This window comes from Dermochelys coriacea, chromosome 25 (assembly GCF_009764565.3).
Source record: "Dermochelys coriacea isolate rDerCor1 chromosome 25, rDerCor1.pri.v4, whole genome shotgun sequence".
NCBI lineage: Eukaryota > Metazoa > Chordata > Testudines > Dermochelyidae > Dermochelys > Dermochelys coriacea.
Genome location: NC_050092.1, coordinates 3,715,613 through 3,737,881, shown reverse-complemented (window position 1 = coordinate 3,737,881; position 22,269 = coordinate 3,715,613). Strand labels below are relative to the sequence as shown.

General features: G+C 54.7%; 1 protein-coding gene and 1 long non-coding RNA gene across 17 annotated transcripts in view; one reads left to right on the top strand and one right to left on the bottom strand.

Moving 5' to 3' along the window:
- The window catches only part of NFIC (nuclear factor I C), a 161,025-nt gene extending 140,814 nt beyond the window's left edge, over positions 1 to 20,211 (top strand). For 5 of the 16 annotated variants that reach the window (XM_043502799.1, XM_043502801.1, XM_038384228.2 and 2 more), the window contains one exon: positions 19,370 to 20,211. In XM_043502799.1, the coding sequence (XP_043358734.1) occupies positions 19,370 to 19,750 (381 nt within the window). In that variant the 3' untranslated portion in view covers positions 19,751 to 20,211. Of the gene's footprint in view, positions 1 to 1,087; positions 1,439 to 7,717; positions 9,592 to 19,369 lie in introns of those variants that run through there. The other 11 variants (XM_043502804.1, XM_038384229.2, XM_043502809.1 and 8 more) reach the window with 5 other exon arrangements.
- LOC122457491 lies at positions 19,269 to 22,052 on the bottom strand. The gene is made up of 2 exons (XR_006277045.1): positions 19,942 to 22,052; positions 19,269 to 19,880 (listed from the first exon to the last, which is right to left on the bottom strand). It is a non-coding gene; the product is annotated as an uncharacterized LOC122457491 (long non-coding RNA).
- Positions 22,053 to 22,269: the final 217 nt, after the last annotated feature.

Genomic DNA, 22,269 nt, shown 5'->3' with positions numbered 1-22,269 from the left:
TCTGTAGCCTCTCTAACCTTCCTGAGCATTTCACAATCACCATTACCATCCTGGTCAGGTGGTCAGTAGTATATTCCTACTGCTACATGCTTATTCATGCATGGAATTTCTATCCACAGAGATTCTCTGGTACCGTCTGATTCATTTAAGATTTTCACTATATTTGACTCTGTGCTTTCTTTCACATACAGTGCCGCTCGCCCACCAAAACAGCTACTCTGTCATTCCTGTATATTTCGTACCTAGGTATTACAGTGTCCCGATTATCATCGTTCCACCAAGTTTCTGTGATGCCTCCTAAATCAGTAGCCTCATTTAATACCTGGTGCTCAAGTTCACCCATTTTAATATTTAGACTTCTAGCATCTGTGTACAAGCACTTATAATATTTGTCGCTATTTAGTTGTCTTCCTTCATGTGATGTAATTGAATGGGACTCTTTTTCATTTGACTGTTTCTCTGCAGTTCCTACGTGCATTTTACCAACCTCTATCCCCTCCTCTCTGCTAGGATATAGAGAATCCCCTTTAATAAATCCTCCCCTAAGGGATGTCTCTGAACTGTTGCTCCTCCGCATCTCTCAGCTTTCTCCCTCCTCAATGAACTTTTAAATTTTCTATGCCAGCAATCTGGTTCTGTTTTGGCTTCGGTGGAGCCCATCCTTCCTGTACAGGCTCCTCTTTCCCACATGGTTCCCCAGGTCCTAACAAACCTAAACCCTCCTCCCAGCACCATCGTCTCATCCCCGCGCTGGGGCCCTGGAGTTCTGTCTGTCTTACTGGCCCTGTGCTATTTCAGAGAACGCTCCCAGGGAGGCTCTTGACTCGAATCTCTGACCTAGCAGCCTAAATTTGGCCTCCAGGACCTCCCTCCTGCCTTTCCCTATGTCACTGGTACCTACATGTACCACGACCACTGGCTCCTCCCCAGCACTGCCCAGAAGTCTGTCTAGATGTCTCGAGAGATCCACAACATTCGCACCCAGCAGGCAATTCACCATGTGGTTCTCCTGGTCACCACAAACCAACTCTCTATACTTCTAATAACCAAACCCCCATTACTGTCTCCTGTCTCTTCCTAACAACAGGGTCCCCTCCCCTGGAGGGGTGTCCTCCGTGCGAGAGGATACCACGACGTCTTCTGGAAAGAGGGTCCCAACTACAGGACTCAGTTTCCCTCTGTTCTCCTTCCCCGAGACTTTCACCCCCCCCAATAGCACAGAAGCTGCCAGACTGGGGCTGGGCCCGCTCTGCTGTGTCCTATAAAGCCTGGTCTGTGTCCCTGGCTGTCTCCCTTAGTTCCTCCAGTTCAGTCACTCTGGTCTCCAGAGCCCATACTTGGTCTCCGAGGGCCAGGAGCTGCATGCACCAAATATTCATGTACACTACCTGCTCGTATGTGCTGCATTCAAGGCAATAAACTGGATACCCCCCACCCAGCTGCTGGCCGTCTGCCTGCGTTATTTTGACTCTTCCCCAGAGGGTGGGAGGGTGTTTGTTTGTTCTTTGTGTGTGTGATTTTGGTCCGGGTTTTTTTAGGTGGGGGGCATTATTGGCCTAAGTTAAGAGAATGTTTATTAGGGTGTGTTTGCACCTCATGCTCCCTCACTAGATAGATAGATAGATAGATAGATAGATAGATAGATAGATAGATAGATAGATAGAGCCTTCATCCAAGGATTTCTATGTACTGTCAGAACATGAATTAATTCAACTCCCCGAGAGACAGCTGAGTTTTATTATTATTCCTGGTTTAGGGATGGAGGAGCTGAGGCATGGGGGTTGGCGGGGGGGGCAGTGATTTTCACTGCTTGTGTTTGCACTGATTTGTATCATAGCAGCATCAGTGCAGCTCAGGACCCGGTTGCACGAGGCACTGTAGTGAGAGGCTGTCCCTGACCTGAAGAGCTGGCAAGAATAAAAGACATGGGTTGGGAAGGGAAATTGAGGCACAGAGCAGGGAAGTGATGTGCTGAAGGTCACATGGGTGCTCAGTGAGGAACAAAACCCAGGGGCCCGGTTCTGCAGGAGTCAGTGGCACAGACTGGTATGGAAAAGCCACAGCTTTGGGCCCTAGGAATGCTGGTCCCCCTACACTAACCACTAGGCGTTGTACAGCTGAAGGGTTAAAGAGAACAAGCGACTGGCCAGGGAGAGGTGGAAGGAAGAGGCCAGGCAATCCAGGCGGGGAGAGCCAGAGCCCGCTGCCTGCAGCAGGAGGGTCACGCCCAGAGCCCGTCTGGTTGCCAACGGAAACCAGACATGAGGTAATCGTGGGATGAACTTGAATTTGGGGGACTTAGGGAGCAACACAGAGGAGGCCAGTCGAGGGCAGCAGCAATTCTCTCAGTGCCGGAGGCCTTTCGGCTGGCCTGCCCCAGTCCCTCCAGCCTGGCCGCGGAGCCAGGGCTGAGCAGTCCCCGACCCGAGGCCTCGGTCCCAGCCAGCCCCCCGACGCCCTGGCTGCACTTTGTCAGCGGGACGTCCGGCACAGGGAAGGAGCCGGTGACTGGTGTGATTAAAGAGGGCTCAGGGAGTCCCGGCTCTGGGGGCCCTGTACAGGGGTAGAAGCTGGAGGAGTTTGTGGCAGTACCTAGCCGGTGCTGGGGCATGGCTCTAGATTATGGAGCCAGTTCTGCCCCACAATGCACAACCTTGGCAGCATCTAGGGGCCATACATGTGGGGCCAGATAGAGAATGCCAGGGCGGCATGAGGGAGGCACCAGCAGCCCACGCTGCCCCCTCCCAGCCCCTTGGGGAAAAATCACCCCTGTACAATAGCAGCTGAGTGCACAGAAATTGCTCTGGAAAGCAGCAACCCCAAAGGAGTTTGGGGTCAGAGTGGACCAGCACCCCAGTGTGAGGTGGTGGTAAACAGGGCTAGTGTGATTTTACTTCTGCGTCTGGCGTTGGTGAGTCAATCCTGGACACCGCATCCAGTTCTGGGTCCACAGTTTAAAGAGGGTGGGGTGGGTGCAGAAAAGAGCCACAGAACTGATCCGAGGGCTGGTCACTCAATCCAAGACCGGCTGGTGTCACTTGTCTCAGCCAGCTCCTCGGCGTCAGGCAGGGGTGCGCGTTTGTCCCGCCTCTCCGCAGTCACATCTGGGTCCCCTCATTCACCCCATGGCCCCAGCAATCTCCCATTGCAACCGACCATGAGAGAAACAACTCTGACGTGATGCACCCCGATGGGGATGGGACTCTCAGCAGAGGGGGAGCAAGGCACGGCAGGCAGCCCGGGAAGCCCCCGTAAGCCAAAGCAGTCCCTGCAAGGGAACATACTGCATGTGGGGCTGCCCCTTTCCTGGACCCAGGATTGCTGCCCCCTACTGGAGGTGGTGGTGGGGCCTCCCCATGCTGGTGTCCCTGTCTTGCCCCGTCAGGGTGGGGTCTGGCACCCAGGAGGGGTTTGGACCACTCCCCTGCACCCTGACACACAGCGAGGGGGAAGCGCACTGCGGTCGCCGGCAGCCTGAGCCCCAACACTGAGGTCGTTGGTCCGCTTGGGGCTAGATCCTCAGCTGGTGTAAATCTGCAGAACCTCTGCTGAAATTCCCTTTACACCAGCTGACCACATGCTGCGTACCCAGCTCGCAGGGCTTCGGTTCCCCACGACAGACAGGCAGGCGAGCGGGGCAGGGGCTCTAGGCAGGGAGAAAGTCTTGTCTAGTGGGCAGAGCATGGCATGGGAACTCAGACAACCTAGTTTCTGGTCCCAGCTCTGCCACGGCCCTGCTGGGTGACACTGAGCCAGGCACTTAGAATCATAGAATATCAGGGTTGGAAGGGACCTCAGGAGGTATCTAGTCCAACCCCCTGCTCAAAGCAGGACCAATCCCCAATTTTTGCCCCACATCCCTAAATGGCCCTCTCAAGGATTGAACTCACAACCCTCGGTTTATCAGACCAATGCTCAAACCTCTGAGCTATCCCTCTCCCCAACTTCCATGCTCTCGTTCCCCACCTGTTTGTTATCTGTGTGTACAGCCCCTAGCGCACGGGGCCCTGCCTGGGGCCTCTAATTAACAGCCATGGAGAGCGAGAGAAAGCCCATCTTAGGAGACAGCTGGCATGTGGGGGCTGCAGGCTAGCTGGGGACACTGAGGCAAAGGCAGGTGCACTGTGCATAACCACCCACCGGAACATTGCCACGCGGCACCTGGGGCAGGCGATGCCAGGGGCTGTCCATTGCTTTGCATTTGGGGTACTGCTCCTCTCTCCCCCTCCCTCGCTGTATTTAGCCCGGGGGGGTGAAGAACTGAACGTTTCGGGGGAAAGGCAGCAAGGAGCGTAAATAGTGACAGAGAAGAGCTGTTGGGAAGGGAGGAGGGACTCCGGGCTGTGCATGCAGGCCTGGTGAGAGAGGATTGGCTCTGCTGCCCTGCAGTGCCCCTGGCTGGGGCTGAAAGGAGGGGTCAGCCCTGACCTGTAAACCACCCTCCCCTTGGCTAATTAGGATGGGACTCAAATCATACCTGATCCCTGGCATCTCTGCAGCAGGCAGACGCCACCCGCCTCTGGGGTTGGGTTTTGGAGGGCAGCTCGCACCATGGGCGCCCACCCAATGCCAGCTAGCGAGGAGGGAAGCTCTGTGATTGCAGAGGAAGCTGGCAAATTACAGGCCCCTGCTCTGAGAATCAGAGGCAGCTGTGGTACTAATGGAGACTTTTACATCCCTTCAGTCCCTCTCCTCCCCCACTGGCATGCCCCCAGCTGCCACGGGGGTGGGAGCTGCAGACAGAGCCGTGGCAGGGGGCTGCTGGCTTCCCGGCAGAGGCCGCACAGAGCACACAGCCAATGGCAGGGACCCTGCCCTGAGATCTCACTGACGGGCCTTGGGCTCGGGGCTGCTCCTTTATGGTGTGGAAAGCGGGCCTAGGAGGCTGCTTTTCCCTGTAGGGGGCACCTTGGAGGTCCCGGTCTGGTGCACCCAGGCATAGGCACTGACTCTGTGGGTGCTCCAGGCCTGGAGCACCCATGGGAACAAATAGTGGGTGCTCAGCACCACCAGTGGGCCCCACTGATCAGCTCACCCCCCACCCCCAGCGCCTCCCGCCCCCCGCTTATCAGCTGTTCAGCAGCAGGCAGGAGGCACTGGGGGGGAGGGGAAGGAGTGGGGACAGGAAGAGGCAGGGCAGGGGTGGGGCCTTGGGGGAAGGGGTGGAGTGGGGGGAGGGGGAGGAGTGGGGGCCGGAAGAGGCAGGGCAGAGGTGGGGCCTTGGGGGAAGGGGTGGAGTGGGGATGGAGTCTGGGGCAGAGCAGGGCTTGAGCACGCCTGGGGAAATCAGATAGTCAGCACCTCTGCACCCAGGGATGCTCTCTGGAGAGTGGGGGGCTAGCAGGAGGGAGGAGGGCATGACTCCAGATCAGCTGCAAGGGGAGAGCTTGCACTGAGAGCGCTGAACTGTGCTGGGTTTGCTCAATGCCCGTTTGACTCAAACACTCGAAAAACCCCTGGAAGAAAAACTCTCTGTGTTAAAAACTTAAAAGCTCCAGCCCCCTGTCGGCTGAGAAAGCTCCATCCCCCTCCTCTCCGAGCCAGCCCCATCCTCCTGCTCCTCCCCAGGGAGTCTGTCTTAAGTACTTATCTGGCTCCCAACACCGTAGCCTCTGGGCATCTCACAGTCTTTAGCCTCATAAGGCAGGGCAGCGCTCTTATCCCAATTGCACAGAGCGGGCACTGAAGCTCTGGCCCCATTGGAGTCAAGGGCAAAACTCGATTCAGCTCAAAGGAGCCAGCTGCCGCCACCCACAGCTCAAGTCTGTGGTACAGGAGGGACCTGAACTCAGGTCTCCGGAGTCTGAGGCACATGCCCTAACCACTGGGCCAGGCTTCCTAAGCCTCCCACAGCAGAAAACAGCCTGTTAAAAAAAATCAGCCCTTTCCCCTCAATGAGAACCCCCCTCTCAAGAGCCCCTAGTCCTGAGCGGCTGCCCTGTGATTGCTGCAAAAGAGTGAGGCCTAAAGGTCACTTTTCCACCTGCTCTTCTTGGGTTGGAATAGGCTGGGCATGTAGGGTGACCAGATAGCAAGGGTGAAAAATCAGGATGGGGGTGGGGGGTAATAGGCGTCTACATAAGAAAAAGCCCCAAATATCAGGACTGTCCCTATAAAATTGGACTTGTGGCACCTTAGAGACTAACAAATTTATTTGAGCATAAGCTTTCGTGAGCTACAGCTCACTTCATCGGATGCATTCAGTGGAAATGCATCCGATGAAGTGAGCTATAGCTCACGAAAGCTTATGCTCAAATAAATTTGTTAGTCTCTAAGGTGCCACAAGTCCTCCTTTTCTTTTTGTGGATACAGACTAACTCGGCTGCTACTCTGAAACCTATAAAATTGGGACATCTGGTCACCCTAGGCTGGGGGGAGGGAGGTAAACCCAGGGAGGCAGATGAGTTGCTGTAGCCTAGCTGGGTTGAGGATGGAGCGTGATGTGTGTCGGAGCAGGATTATCAGCTGGAGCTGCCTTCACTAGGAGGGACTGGACTCGGGGGCCCAGGGGGTCCCTGCCAGTCCTGGGGCCTGTTCCTCCCTGTTTTCAGAATTGCCCCAAATGTCTCCCATGTGGGTTGAGGCCTGTTCTCGAGCTGAAACACACTTTTCCCGGAAAAAAGCAGGTGCTGATTGGTGGATGGGTTGGGGTGGGGGGCGTCTCCCATTCTGTGGCTTTCTGGTGGGTGGGAGGCAGTGTGGATGGAGGGTCGGCGTGCTAGGCTAGGGGTCAGGAACCCTGCCCCCGAGTCCTCGTTCTGCCAGCAACTCACTTGGCATCAGTTAGGCCCTTGTCTTCAGAGAAGCTCATCATCTGCAGTGTTGTCCTCTGGGGTTTGCACCTCAGTTTCCCCACCTGTAGCATGGAGCTAATGCTGACACCCCTCTCGGGAGCGTTGTGGTGCGCTCAGTGCTTGTTCAGAAAGCCCGTGGCTCCGTACATCCTGCGGGGCAGGCTCTGTCGCCGCCTGGAGCTGACCGGGTGGAGCGGAGGCTGCAGGGTGTGAGACCAGGAGGGAAGGGAGGAGAAAAGCAGGTGGGCAGAGCTCTGACATGTCAGGAGCTGGCTGAGCGCGTGGACCCACAGAACAGTGCGATCGAGCTGCCTGTGGTCATCTCCACAGACCACGGCTGAGCTCAGCAGACACCATCGGTGTCTGACTGGGGCCAGGCTGTGGCGTTCCCCTCCCTCCCAGCCTGGCAGAGCCCAGACCTCACACCCACATTTTGCCACACGTGCCCCCCCTTTTGGAAATGTGACTGCAGCAGGCTCTCGCAGGGAGCGCCAACAGGCACAGGAGCTCAGGGAACTCAATAGCTCAAAGCAGCAGTATGCCTCAGTAATGCAGAGGGGAAACCAAGGCACAGAGCATAACTGATTTGCCTGAGGTAAGCCAGGAGTAGCTGCATATCCCCTCAGTCCCAGGACAGTGCCTTCCCCACTGCACCAGCTCAGAGCTGGCAAGCAAGGGGCACCAATGGGCCCTGCAGTGCTGGCGAGCTCTAAGGTGGCACATGTGATCCAGGTACTATTAACACCTGCAGAACAACAACCCAGGGCACAGTTCAAACCAGCGTGCCTCGGGGTCGGGTCCCTTTGCTTCTAACACAATGCAAGCTGAGGCCGAGGCTTACGAGCTCCCATCAGCCTTTGTGGGGGGGAGGGGCTTGTATGCAAATCAGTAACAGCAGCATCTGTTCTTTCTTTCCTGCTCAGTCCTGGTACCTGGGATAATCACAGCTACCCCATCCCGTCGCCTCCCTTCTCCTCTGCTTTGGGCATCCCGAGAGGAAAAGAAGTAACAGCCCCAGGCCCAGCCTTTCGGTGAAGATGGAGAGAGCGAATTACCGATGATGACGAAAAGAAAAAGAGAACCAGACCCAAGACGTTACAAGGAAGGAAGGAAGGAAAAGGTTCAAACTTTTTTAAAAAGTAAAAACAAGCAAAAACCCTACAGACAAAACAGCAATCCACGCACATGACGATGCGGAGTCCCGTTTGCCAGAAACACTATTTGCCCTGCCGGCTGACCTCCTGGGAAGAGAACGGACACAGCTCATGACACAGGTCTCTTCCAGCAGCAGCAGCAGTGCCGGAGTCTCGCCTGCAGTTCTCCAAAGGGTTGTATATGCAAAATTGTCTTTCTGATTTACTCCTTCATTCATGCCTCTCGTGAGTAGAAAAGAACAAATTTCCCAGGCTCCCCCACCCCACCCCAGCCCACCCTCCTCAGCAAACTGTTTACTTTCCAGGAGGGTGCTGGGGCTGGGTGGGAAGGCAAAGAGACAAGGCATTCAGTTGTTTCTGAACCAGAGGTGCTGGGTGGGGCAGGCGAGCGCTCCTTAGTGCTGTTGCTCCCTGTTCCACCCCAGACAAGACGCCTCCAGCCACCTGCTGGCCCAGAGTTCGGACAACGAGTTCGCCTTTTCTTTGTTTCTTCTTAAATGCTCTATGCCATTAAATGCTCTTCGTTAGGGTGGGGAACCAAGCCCTCCTGGGATCTTGGCACTGCTTTCTGGTGCACTAGAGGAGTGGCATTGTGGGGAAGCGGGGGTGGCGGGGGTACACGGGCTGGAGCCCCTTTAATCCTTCTCTTTCTCGGATTGCCTTTGGGCACTACCGGCTGCAGAAGGGGAGGGACAGAATTCGGCTGTCCCCTGAGCTGAGCCCCAGGCTGTGCATCTGGGCTCCTCTGTACGTAGAGCCCGTGTTTCCAGGCGAGGAACAAGCAGGCCAACTGGGGAGCAGGGCACTGGCTTCAAGGGGGGACGTTGCCACAGCTTGGAGCCTTGGCACAAGCCAGCACTGCAGGAGGAGATGGGTCTGAGACTCACCACCCGGCTGGCTGGAATGCGCAAGGCGCATAGATAACACTGCTGTTCAGATTGGCACTAACGGGCTCTGGGAATTAGCCCTGGAGCTCCGTTTGGAAATCAAGGGGGTGGAAATTTCTGAATTACAGATCGGCTGAAACAGCTGAGTCCAAAACTCCAAATCTCTCCTCTGGTAATAATTCTCCCGATGGCATCTGCTATTCCCCAGGTGCCTTCCCCTGCTGCCAAGCCCTGCCAACCGGAACCAGCTGGGAGCAAATCCCTGTCTCTCTTCAGTGAAAGACACGACGCCAGTGTCCTGCTGGGTGTGGCGTGGCGTGGCTCCGTCGCAGTCCATGGGTGGGACTATTCCACCCTTACGTGGGTGTCACGCCCATAGCGCAGGGCTGCGCCAACGTAGCGTGCCACACTGGTAAACTTTCCATACTGGAGCTTATGCCGCGTAGCTCCTGGCAAATGTGGGGCCTGTTTGAAAACCCCTCAACTCTCTTTGTGTGGGGGCGAGGCGGGGCTGGACTCTGCTACCAGGGCAGGGCCTGGGATTTGTGTGGACCGAGTCTTCTTCTCGCTTGGCTCTGGAAAGTTAGGATGGGACAGGTGGGCCGAGGGGAGGGAAGGTTGGAGCGAGATTTCCCCCACGCACCTGTGTACAAAGAGCTATGCACACCTGTGGACAGGTACCATGTAGACTAGTGGCGAGATGGTTGCAATTGTGTTGCACATTTTGTAGGAAATGCACTTTTAAGAGGGAATGATTAAAAAAAAGAGCAGCAGCAGCAGGAGATTGGAGCTCCCGGCACTGGCTTGTTGGGAGATTTTTTTTTAAAGAGAGAGGATTTGCTTCCTGAGAGGCTGCACCACAGATGGGACACACCCTCCCCCCCCACCACCCCATTTGTGGGGCTGGAGTAGGCCTTGGATCCATGACTTGGGTAGGCAAGGTGCCCTAAATTCAGATGGGTGGGGGCCATGACACCACTGGGTTTTGCCCAGCTCAGACGCCTCCCCATTTCCTTCTCCCCGGTCAGTCGCTCCTCAGCCCCCGCCATAGAACGCAGTTCCTGACTGGTTCAAGTGCCTGAATTTTCTACTGCCGTCCCCTGGGCGTCGGCAAGCTCAGAGAGCCAGGGCCGGGGTGTGTGGCGCTGCAGCCACTGAGCTTTCACCTGTCCGCAGGGCTGTGGGAGCCGGGCAGGGCTCAGGATATTAGCGAGACGCGCTGTGGAGGTGGGAACTGGACCCGCATGTGTTGGTGAGAGAGATGCTCTCGAGTTACACAGAGCTCTTCTGCCTGCAGAGAAGCATGAAGACAAACTGGGCCCCGTTCACTGAGATTCCTGGCTGGGCCTGAGAGTGGCGCATGTGCCAGATTTACATGGGGAAATCAACTGGTTCGCTGAGAAGCTAAATTAAATGATACGAGCCGGAGCATGGGCTGGGCTCGGCGAGGGAGAGACCAGGTCCGGACTCCACCCACCGATCCGGGACCCTGAATGGGCGAGACGCCGTTGCCAGACAGTTGTTGGAGGGCTGCCTCTTCCGAATGAAATCTTTAACGAGTGCCCCACACGCGGCAGGAAGAGAAATGGGACCATTGGCTGCGCCCTTTGGCAGTCAAAAGTGTGACCAGGGAGAGGGGGAACTCTGCCCCTTGGAACAGCCCTGCCTGGTGGGGCACTGGTGCTACGTGACAGAGGCCCCCACACATTCTTGGATCGTCTGTTCATTCACGGCAGAGAGCCGTGTGAATTCACCAAGCCAGCACCGTCTTCCCTCCCTGGCCCATTTCATGCCTGCCCAGGCAGCCCCTTAGGAGAGCGCTCGAAAGGTCCAACATGCTTCCTCACCAGTTCCTGTCCGAGCGTGGAGCAGAGCAGGTGGGATGGAGATGGAGCGAGCCGTGGGACTGCAGTGGGGCCCGGAGAGAGGAGACCCAGCCTTGGCCCTCTGCAGGCAGCACCGCCGGTTAGTGCCTTAGATCAGCAGCGGGAGGGCGCTGCCCTCCCGCCTCCAGCACGGCTGGGCCCCTGGGCACCCCTGCCTGCTGTCTCCTCCGCTTTACGCAGGCAATTGCCTGGGGTGGAGAAACGAGGGGCTGTCCCTCCACTTCCTGCCCATAGATACACGGGGGGTGGGGGAGGGCTAGTGGCAGGGCAGGTGTCTCTGGGGAGGGAGGAGCCCAATGGCCACGGAGCAAAGAGGCAGGGATCCAGATAGAGAGAGGACCACCCTACTGCCAGCACCTGTTGGCATAGCCCAGCGTCAGGCGGTGCCCTCGGAGAGCCCAGCGGCGCTGTTCCCCAGCCACAGGGCATCATCAAACATGGGGAGAATCCCAAAGGGGAGTGAGGTGCCCAACTCCCAGTGACTGTCAATGGGATCAGAACCCACCTGCCCCTATGCCTGAACATCAGTGAGTCAGCCCATCCCCCCTCACACCCACCTCCACCAGCACGGGACCCCATCTAGAGCTGGCCCCAGACGACAGCCTCCTCGGGCACAGCAAGACTGGCAGTTTGCCCCCGGCCAGACCCTGCCCTGCTCCCCGGCTCCAGGCTCTGCTGCACCCGGCGAGGGGAGAAGGGGCGCTATGGGGCCAGGCGTTCCCAGCCCAAGGGCTGTGCACACTTCCTAATGGAGGAGAGAACCAGCAGGAAAGGAGGAAGAGGATGGCAGAGGAGCGATGACTGGAGAGGATGGCTGCAAATGGACTGCTGGGCACAAAGGAGCCAGGGAACTGGAGCGCTCTTCGCAGCAGGGAAACGCCAGGCGCCTGCTAGTCATTCCTGCTTCTCCGCTGGGCCTACACTGAGTCCTCTCCAGAGCGGCAAGAAAATCCATCTCGGCCCTACAGTCCTGTGCACCTCAGGCCAGGCTCCCCTCCTGTCCCCGCTCTCCCCAGGAGGTACCCAGGTTAATTATGGGGGGCAAAGGATTCCAGGTCTGGTTCATCCTCCCCCACTCCCTGGAGGCTGCTTCCTGGGTCCGTTCCAGGGGTGCAAGATAGACCCCGCTCCGCTGCCTGCAGGTATTGACTGGGTATTCAAGGCTGCAGCAGATGCAGATCACCTGTGACAATCATTTCTACTCCCCCTGCCCACCACAATGGCTTCCTGCTCAGCCCAGAGCCCCTCGATTCCTCTCGATCTATCCCCATCCATCCGCGTTATCTATCTATCTATCTACCTATCTATCTATCTCCATCCACCCCCATCTATCTATCTATCCCCATCCACCCCATCTATCTATCTATCTATCCCCATCCACCCCCGTTATCTATCTATCCCCATCCACCCCCATCTATCTATCTATCCCCGTCCACCCCTGTTATCTATCTATCTATCTATCCCCATCCACCCCCATTATCTATCTATCTATCCCTATCCACCCCCGTTATCTATCTATCCCCATCTACCCCCATTATCTATCTATCTATCTATCTATCCCTATCCACCCCCGTTATCTATCTTTCCCTGTCCACCCCCATCTATCTATCTATCCCCGTCCACCCCTGTTATCTATCTATCTATCTCTCTATCTATCTGTCTATCCCCATCCACCCCCATTATCTATCTATCTATCCCTATCCACCCCCGTTATCTATCTATCCCCATCTACCCCCATTATCTATCTATCCCTATCCACCCCCGTTATCTATCTATCCCCATCTACCCCCATTATCTATCTGTCCCTATCCACCCCCGTTATCTATCTATCCCCATCCACCCCCATTATCTATCTATCTATCCCTATCCACCCCGTTATCTATCTATCCCCATCCACCCCATCTATCTATCTATCCCCATCCACCCCCATTATCTATCCATCTATCTATCCCCATCCACCCCCTTTATCTATCTATCTATCTATCTATCTATCCGTATCCACCCCCGTTACCTATCTATCCCCGTCCACCCTTGTTATCTATCTATCTATCTATCCCCATCCACCCACATCTATCTATCTATCTATCTATCTATCTATCTATCCCTATCCACCCCCTTTATCATCTATCTATCTAATCTATCTATCTATCTATCGCCCCAGTCGCGTCTAGGCACTGGCTCCAATGAAAATCAGAGGTGCTTTCCTTTGAATCAAACTCTTTGCCCCCCGTGGCTTTGTACAGTTTTGGGGAGTGTTCTCCCACTATTTTTTCCCCTTCTTTGTGCCCCCTGCCCGCTTCCCTTCCGCCCCCTTCTCTGGCATGCCCGACACAGAGATGCTGGTTTCTCCTCCCCGACAGGAGCTCTGGCCTTTGGAAGTGACTTTCAATCAAGCAGCGAGTCAGACACAAAAAGGAAGAGGGGCGCTCCTTTGCTCCCACCCCGGGTACACGTTCTGCTTCCCCAGAGCTCGGGGTGGATTAGCCTGTTGCAGTGCGTGGACCTGTGGCAATTCACACAGCTCCCAGGGCCTGCGCTGCCCGACAGACCATCCAAAGCCAAAGCGAGGCAGGGCTGGATCAGGCCTGATGTGATCCCAACACCTGCATTTTCCAGTGAGGGCTGTGGATTAGGCACCCTGCTCTCAGCACTGGGTTTTGGGAGCTAGACTGGCTGGGTCCAAGGAGCAGTTTTCACAATCGGGCCCAGGGGCTGGCCAAACCTTGCATACCATGTCCAGCTCCAAGGTGGGACCTTATCTGGCAGGGGGACAGAGGGACCTCATTTCTGGTGCCCTCTGTGGGAGGGGCTGACACAGGAAGTCCAAAAAAAAAGCAATTGATGGAGAGGGGGGAAAAATTTAAAAATACAAAAAAAAAAATAGAAATAAACTGCATGGTGCTTTAACAGGAACTCATGTGACCTAGCTCAACCAATCAGCTACTGGCTGATAATGTGCATGGCAGACTGTATAACTGGCTCTACCTTCCCCCCCCTTACAAAAAATTATGTATAAAAGAAAAAAAGTTTAAAAATCCATGTTTCCTAATTTGCACGAAATTTGATACCACATGATGTGCCTTGCCTTCTAAGCCTAAGTGTTAACTGTACTGGTATCACTGCACAGGAATAGCTGCATGCACTGGTTCTTGTAGTAAAATTAAGGGGGGAGGGATGGGACTTTTCACCATTTGTCAAACCCTTCAGGGTTCAGTTGGGGGCTGTTGTTTGTTAATTTTCTTTTTTAAGTGTGTGTCCGTTCTGACATCCTGGGGAAGGCTCTGCATGGCTCAGAAATGTTGGGATGGCGTCACATAGGGCTGGGGTCGAGGCTCAGCTATGCTGGCGTAATCCGGAGTGCGCTCCTTCTGATCCTGCTTATGCCTAACTTGCGGCCTTTGTAACCCCATTGGCTTCAATGTGGTTACTCCAGTTTCACACCATTGTGACCCCGTTCACATTCAGTGCAGTTACTCCAGTTTCACACCAGCATACTGAGATGATGAGTCTGCCCCCAGACGTACGTTTGTTTTGTAATCAGGCGTTATACCGCAACCCCTCCATACTGGCAGACAGGACACAGAAATAAATAACCAGGGAATCTTCCTGGGTTTCAGAATCAGAAACCAACGAAATTCACAAGGGGAGTGTGAAACAAAAAAGCCCCGGCCTGGAGTCTTTTGTCTGATGGAGGCAGGTCCAAGAGGGGAGCTGAGCGGAGGGTGAAGAATAACCTCCTGGTCTCTAGTGCTCCCAGCAGGAAGATTGTCTTGGCAATCAGCCCCGGGTAAAGATTTCTTTTGCCCCCTCTCGCCCAGCCTCCCCACTTGTCCAGGCCAAATTAGGCGATAACTCTCCCTACGTTAGCCATGCAAATGGTTTCTTTTTTCTTGCATTGAGCACTGAGTTGCCAGGCTGTCCCGTTTATTACCAGCTTCCCCTCCTATACGTCTTCCAGCTGTTCATACAAAGTGCATCCTGTATGAAAAAAATATGCAATACCTGTTTTGTCTGTGTCGATAGCTCCGTTAGCTGAGATTCTCAGTGACTGATCCAACCCCGGCGGGGCAGTGGGAGGGGTTTTGTGGCATGGGACGGGGGAGGTGGGATTTTGTGTGTTTTTTCCTTTTCCTTTTTAATTGACCAAAGTTAATGAGCATGGTGGCAGAATCTCCCTCCTTCCTCAGCAAGCGCTGGGTGGAGGGGGGGACACCTGTACGTTATGGTGTGGCAGGGGTGGGGGGCTGGGGATTCATTATTGGTATTAGCACCGTGTTTTCTTTGAGAAGGGCAGATGGTTCTGAGACTGGCCTGGATCCTAGAGGTCAGCTGTGAAGCCAGGGCCAGGCCCACACCCTGACCTCAGAATCAAGGGCAGCTGGGGGATTGTTTCTATCTTCCCGGTGATTTTATTTTTAAATCACATTGATTTACCTCCTGGAGAGGGGAATCCACTGGCTTCTGCTGTGCTGAGCCTCCGGCCATGCACCCAGAGAGCTCAGCAGCCACGCTGGACTTGCGGGCTCCGTGGGGTGGTGGGTCATTGGTGCTGGCTGGAGGGGATGTGATCAGGCTAGTCCCTAGGGATGCATGCTTCACAGTGTGATGGGAGCGGAGGGGCATTTTCAGGGAGATGGCGGGTCTGCAACGTGCTGGGCTGGCAGGGGCACGGTGGGTTTCCAGGGGGCTTGGACCAGGCAGCAGTGAAGGGAAAGGGGGAACAAGGGGTGCGAGCATCCAGATCAGAGAGAAAAGGTGTGTGAATGCCGGACGTGCTGTTCCAGAGGAAACCAAGGGCCGTTGCCTCTCCAGACGCTGCTGGGACAGTGCCACCATCAGCAGGAGAGTCTCTCTCCCCCTCACGATGACCCGGGGTTCTTCTGGAGCCACCCGCAGGCTGTGGAGCCTCTCTCACCCCACGGAGCCCAGATCAAAGAGACCCCCTCTCCAGCCATGGCAGGACTCACACTCCCTGGGTGCGGCCCCCCGTACGTCACCTGCGTTTAAATGTATAAACATGAGTTCTCTGTGGGAGACTCACCAGGGCCTGCTCAGGGCCAGGCCACATGGGGCTGAGCCAGCAAAGGGGCAGTTGAGAGATCCCAGTTTCACGTGCCCTCTCCGGTCCGGTCTCCCCCAGGCCCTGGCACTTGCCGTGAGCAGTGTGTGCTCCGTAGCGCCTCAGCCTGGTTTGGGAGGCAGGAAGAAGAAAATTAAAGCAACTTTTTTGGTAAAAACCCTACAACAAACAGTTCCCATGCCCCGGGCTGGTGGGACCATTCCAACCATGCCACATGGCACAAACCAGCAACCACCCCACCCCCCCACCCGACACACACAGCATTGCTGGGTCAGCCATCCAAGAATCAGGAGCCAGCCTCCCAGAAATCATGAGATTGGCTGAAAAATCATGAGAGTTAGTGATAAAATGTGGGTTCTTTGGCTTTCCTACTGGTGTTTGAGTCTCCAGAGGATTTCAAGCTGGTCTCCCAGCCAGGATGGCTAAAACATTCCTTTGGATTTGAAACGCAAGTCTCCCTAATCCTCCACCTCTGTGAGCTGGGGGTGCAAAGGAAAACAAGGCTAGCCATTAAACCGGCAAGCGTGGGCAATGCTGGGAGATGCCGAGTGTGCACCTCCCCCTCCCCCCCCCCCCCCCCCCGCAGCTGGACATGACGGCTCTGGGCCCATTTCCGCTGCCCCAGGATCTCACTGACTGCTCAGATGGCTCCAACTGTGTTACGCCTGATTTACACCAGTGCAAGTAAGATTAGGGACAGGCTCTGCCCTACACCAGGTGGGGACAAGTGGACAGAGCCATCTGCAAGACTAGCTGCTTTAAAAACACCCTGGGCTAAGGTCTTGCCCTACGCCTACGGCCCACTTAAGTGCCACATCAGCCCTTAAGTGGAACATAGGCATTGGGGAACTTCAGTCATCATGTGCCAGCCCTCTGCTGAGGGGTGAATTTCATCCCAGTAGAAGGATCTACCACTGCGGCAGGCAGTTACCACCATCCACCCGTCATTCCAGACTTGCCACTGCAGTATGGTCGCCCCTTCCGAGCCAGAGATGCCTTGGAAAGACGGAGGCTTTGCTGCCCCTCGCTCACACCAAGCGCTGGCGGGCCCCCTGCTGCTGACGGTTCCACACACACATGCACACGACATGAACAATCAGCCAGAGCCAACGGACCTGGAAGCGAAAGTGGCTTTGTTTGAGGAGGAAGGTTGTTTGTGTCAAAAGTGCTAGCTGATGGCTTTGCGGTGGGGGGGCTGGGTGAGCGACCAGGACAGAGGAAGGCTAGAATTGTAGAAAGCTCTTCGTGGGTTTGGTTTCCTCTCTTGTGTATTTTTTTTATTGTTGCATTCTTCGTGCCATGGGCCGGAGAGGGAGGGATTTGAAGCAAGGGACGCATTTGTGGAAAGTCCTTGGGGGATCTTTTTATGCAATGTGCAGTATTGTTTTCTGCAAGGACAATGCAACGGTGGGTAGCTGTAGTTTATTTTAAAAGACAAAAAAAATCCCCCAAAAAAAGACAAAAAAGAAAAGAAAAGCGGGTAAAAAAACCCCACAAAAAAAAATCACCTGCAACCTAACCGACAAGTGAACGAGTTTGCAGGCCACACGCCCGTTGTGACCGACTCTGCGGGAACCGGGCTGGGCGGTAACCCCACAACAATCCAACCCCTTTAGTGCAAGAGCTCCTGACACAGCAACTGCCCTTGTGTTCATACCACGGAAGAAGGGGTGGAGGCAGGGGGCGCTGAATGCTTTCTCGGTGGATGGGGCCTGAATCAACCTCCAACCACGCCCAATTGCTCGTGCGGGCACAACGCCCATTGAGCTGAGCTGGGCTCTGGCCTGTGTGTGGCTCATACAGCTGAGCCCTCAACAGAGTCTGGCAGAGAAATCCAGGTGCGTACAGCAGCCTCTCTCTGTAGCAGGAGTGCAAAGCATTGCTCATATTTTCTGTCCCACCCAAAAAACTTCTGCTCTCGGCCGGGCAAAGATTGGTTTCAATTTTTCCATTCAGAGCCTCCAGATTCCGGCATCTGTGCAGATGGCAGCTGTTGGGCCAGTGAGATCTTTGGGCCAGTCCAGGGCCACCAACCCAAACCCCAGAACTGTCTAGCTGTAGCACTTCATTTTTGCTGGCTTGTTTCAAAGACAGCCACAAAAAATCCCCCACGAAGAAATTGCACCTTACCAAACGTTCCGACCAATCCAGACGGGCGCTGAGCAGCACGGGGCACAAGCGTTGGCTAATTGATTGGGCTCTTCCTCGTCCACCAGTGAAAGGAAAGCTCACACCGCCCCCTCCTCCTCCCCTGGGAAAATTTGCACTGTTCCACTCACCACACTTTTCTTTGCCGTTTCTTAGTTACCCCAGTCCCAGGGGCCAGGGGAGGGGCCCAGCAAGGGGGAAACCGAGGCAGATGGGACCAGGATGGTCCTGCAAGATCTGTGTGATCAGACAGCCCAGAGACCAGGCACAAGAGTTCAGACCCAGATCCCCATTCTACTGAAGTCCAGGCCTTGTTAGAGCCAGTTTTGGTTCAGGTTCTGGGGGCTGTTTGTGTCTGAGGCTGTGGCTCATTGCTAGAGACCAGCAGGGCAATCCTGCACTCGCTAATGCCACTGACCCCAGTGGGGTTAGTCCTCATTTACCCTGGTGTACGCGAGGGCAGAATTCGGTCCCCTGGCCTCCACCCCCTTGTCTGAGACGTGCTCCCAGGCCCCGCCTGACGGGAATATGCAAATACCATCACAGTCTCCACCTCCATTGTCTTTTGTACCCTTTGAGGGTTAGTTTGGTTTGGTTTGGGGTTTGTTATTTTTTTTCTCTGTGACTTTTTAACTCCAAACAAGGCAGCAGCCTGAGCTGGGGAGCAGAGATCACTGCGCGCGGTAGACACTTAGCACGGGATGTTGGGTTTGGTTGTTTCATTTTTTTTTCTTTCTCTGCTGTATCGATACAATCACATAGTTCAGCCATTGAAATGGACACATAGCCGTTCACAATGGTCTCTGGAAATATCTTGGCAAGGCAAGCATCGGGGCCGGGGGGGGGAGGCTGATGCTGCCGGGCACTGGCAGGACAGGCTCATGGGGGAGGAAGGGCACAGGTGGTGGCTGGAGAGAATTACACCCCATCAGTGTCAAGCTAAGGGTCTTGTTTCTCCACACAAACTCCTGGAGCTTTTAGCTCTTCTAGAGTCTCTAGACAATCAGCTTGGAGAGCAGCCTGTGTAGCCTTCACTGGCATGGAGGGCAGACAGGGACTGTGATGGACCCAGTCCAGGCTTCTTTCCGGGGTTCTGAACAGTTCCCAATCCCCAACTTCTACTGAGAGACAATCCCAAGACACACCCTAGGCTGGGGAGGTCTCCTTCCCTCCAGCCTCTGAGCCATACACTCAACCCTCCCCAAGCAGAGAGAGAGCCCCCATCCGCTGGAGCCCTCCATGCACAGCCGGGCAAGGCGTGGCGCTTGCTGAGTTCATTCATGCACTACAGTTTCTCTAGAGGGTTCTTGATTTTTTTCGTTGTTGTTGTCAACGTCTTTAAAAAATCTAACACAAAAAGTTCTCGTGACCTATAAATAGAAAACCATGTACATATCTCTCTCTCTATATGGTGCTACAGGGGCTGGATCTCAGAGCCTTGGGGACCTGGGCACAAGGTCAAATGTATCTACAGCTACCCCACCTGCTCCTCTCTGGAGAAGATGATAATCCAGCTGTTCCGGTTTTAATGTCGTTTGTTTCGTGTCGGGAAGGAGGCTGGGGGCTGAGCATAGGACCTGTGCATGCAAAACCTAAGAGCAGACAATCCTTCGTCACAGCCCCGGGGTCCCCTGGGCAGTCAAGGTACCTTACATCACAAACGAGGGTGTCTTTTGTTTCATTGCAATATGAGTTGGAAATTGCTACTTTTTGTCTCTTCAGCTTGCACATGGATCTTGAGGCTTGGTCTATTTTAATAGAGCAAAGACGCTGCTTGGCTGCCACTTCCTTCCATATTTAGCTGAAGTATTGGGGGCTGGGGGGGGCAGATCCTCAGCAGACAAAAGGCCCCAATCCTGCTGCAGAGGAGTCTTATGCCCCTGTCCAGCCCAAGCTAGAGTCCGGCACAGCACGGCAGCGAGAGGGAAGCACTGTGCTGAATCGGGGCCGGGGGGGGGTCTCACTGAAGTGACTGGGCTCCCCCGCATGCACTGAGCTAAGCACATGCCTAAATCTGTGCAAGTGCAGGTGTGAAATCCCTGTGGCTCCACTGAGGCCACCCGGGAGCTCTGCCGAAGGACCCCAGCGAGGGACGTAACCCCTAGTCTCTCCCCTCGCCCTTCTGCCCTGAGGTGGCTCCGAGGATAGGAGGAGAACTTACTAAAGTCCCCTTCACTGGGCAAATCCAGACCTTTCTAGACTAACAAGTCTGGAATTCCTGTTGGGAACATCCAAGTTATCACAAGATCCTCCCCCTCCTCCTTCCCCCATGTTTCAACCCCCGACTCCATCAGAACTGGGGTTCCTTCAGGTTGGCCCGATTCACTTTGGTGGTTCTACATGCTCCAGAGCCCTGCCTGTTCTGGTTAATAACGACGACGGCAACCATAGTTTTACACACAACAACCAAAAAAAAAAAGCAGTAGCCAGCAGGAATCTGAAATACACCAATACCAAAAATTCTGACAAAGCAGTGCCTCTTACTTACTGCTGGCTTGGCTTTCTTTTTTTTTTTTTTTTTTTTTTTGCCCCGCCCTGCCCAGGATTTTGGAGGGTGGGCAGCCGGAAAGGGGGGGGGGTTGCTTATACAACCATCTTGTATGTTTCCTACACAGCACTGCCTCTGTCCAAGGGAAAGTCCATCTTCGTCCTTTGCCATGCTGTCAGGATGGGGCAAGACGATGGGCGGGGTCAGTATTTAGCCACACCCACCCAGCAAGATCATTAGCAGATGGGGGCAGAGTTTTTTGTTTCATTCAAGCCTCAAGAACTTTGTTCGGAAAAAAATCGAGGGCTTCCTTCGTGGGAAAATTGTGGCAGGGCAGGGGCCATGGTCGGGCGCACACAGGTGGGACTGACATTCTGGGGTCAGTCCATGGTTTCTTCCCCCGGCATCTGAGCCAGAGCCTCCTGAAGCCAATGGGAAGCTATCCATGGCCACAGCTAGGCCTTGGCTCAGGTCCCCAAGGCACAGCTTGGCCAGCCTTTGAATCCTGCCACGGGTTGCCAGGCTCAGAACGCCGCAATCCCAAGCCAATCTTGCCCCTGCCTCGGGCTGGCCCCAGAACTGGTTAGCATCCCCCTCCCCCGATGGCAGGGCGTGGCGGGGGGGGGTGCAGGCGGCGCGTCCTTCTCCATTGGGCTTTCTCCAGGCTGAGGCTGGTGAGGCTAGCGCCGGGCAGAAGATATTTCGTGGAGATATGCTGGGACCGAGTGGAACATTCGTTTTTTCCTTTGGTTTTGATTTCATTTGGAAGCTCTTTTGTTCCTTCCTTTCCGTTGCTCTGGGACGGACATTACAGTCATAGTTATTCTGTTTCTTGCTTCTTGCTTGCGGCGCCACATTACACACACGTACCACGGCACCAGGGAAGGCCGAGCTGCGGGGCGTATATCGCATGGGCGGCTTCTTAGGCAGTGCCTTGTTGGCAAAGCTCTCTGATCAAACCCCCTCCATTGGCCCCCCGGCTCCCCCACCTGCATGTAGATCCCCCTCCCCGTTTCCTACCCCACCCCCATGGCTGGATAGCTCCTTTGGTTGCTTCCCTGGTGCCTCACAATATTTGATTATAACATTGTATGCAGCCATTATTGTTTAGCAGATGCTCCTGCCTACGTACACCTTACTGAAAGCGACTATGGGTTTTTTTCCCCCCTATGCAAAAAAAAACAAAACAAAACAAAAAAAAAGTTTAAAAAAACAGAAAGAAAGGAAAAAAATAAGAAAAAATGTATAAAAATTAAACAAGCTATGCTTCAACTCTACACTGTGTCTGGGTCTCAATGCAGCCGCCAGGCCAGAGCCTGCCAGCCCTGTGATGTGGATCGATGTCATAAGCCTTGGTTAGCAGCTGGAGAAACTGAGGCACAAACCGGGACGGTGGTTTTAGCCAGGGACACACAGAGACACCCCAGGTGTCCCGCTCCCTTGTTCCTGTGCATAATCCCATTGGGCAACAGCACTTTACAGACTAGCGTGAGAAGGATCGGTGACCACGCTCTGAGCCTCAGTTTCTCCATCAGTATGGTGGGGACCCTGAGATGGCCCTGCTCCTGGCCAGAGCATCCTCAGTCCTGGAGGGTTTTGCATATTTGCCTTTTGTCAAATAATCACTCCCATTTGCCATTGGGGAAACTGAGGCACAGAGGTCCCAATTTGGAAATGCACAGAGACATGTGTTTAAGTCCCAGTGGGATTTAAGCATGTGCTTCACTGCTTTCTGGAACCAGGGTCCCAAGGAATGTGACCTGACATAAGTCAGCAGCACATCTAGGAGCCCAGGTGTCCTGCCTTCTGTTCTCACTGCAGCATAACTCAGC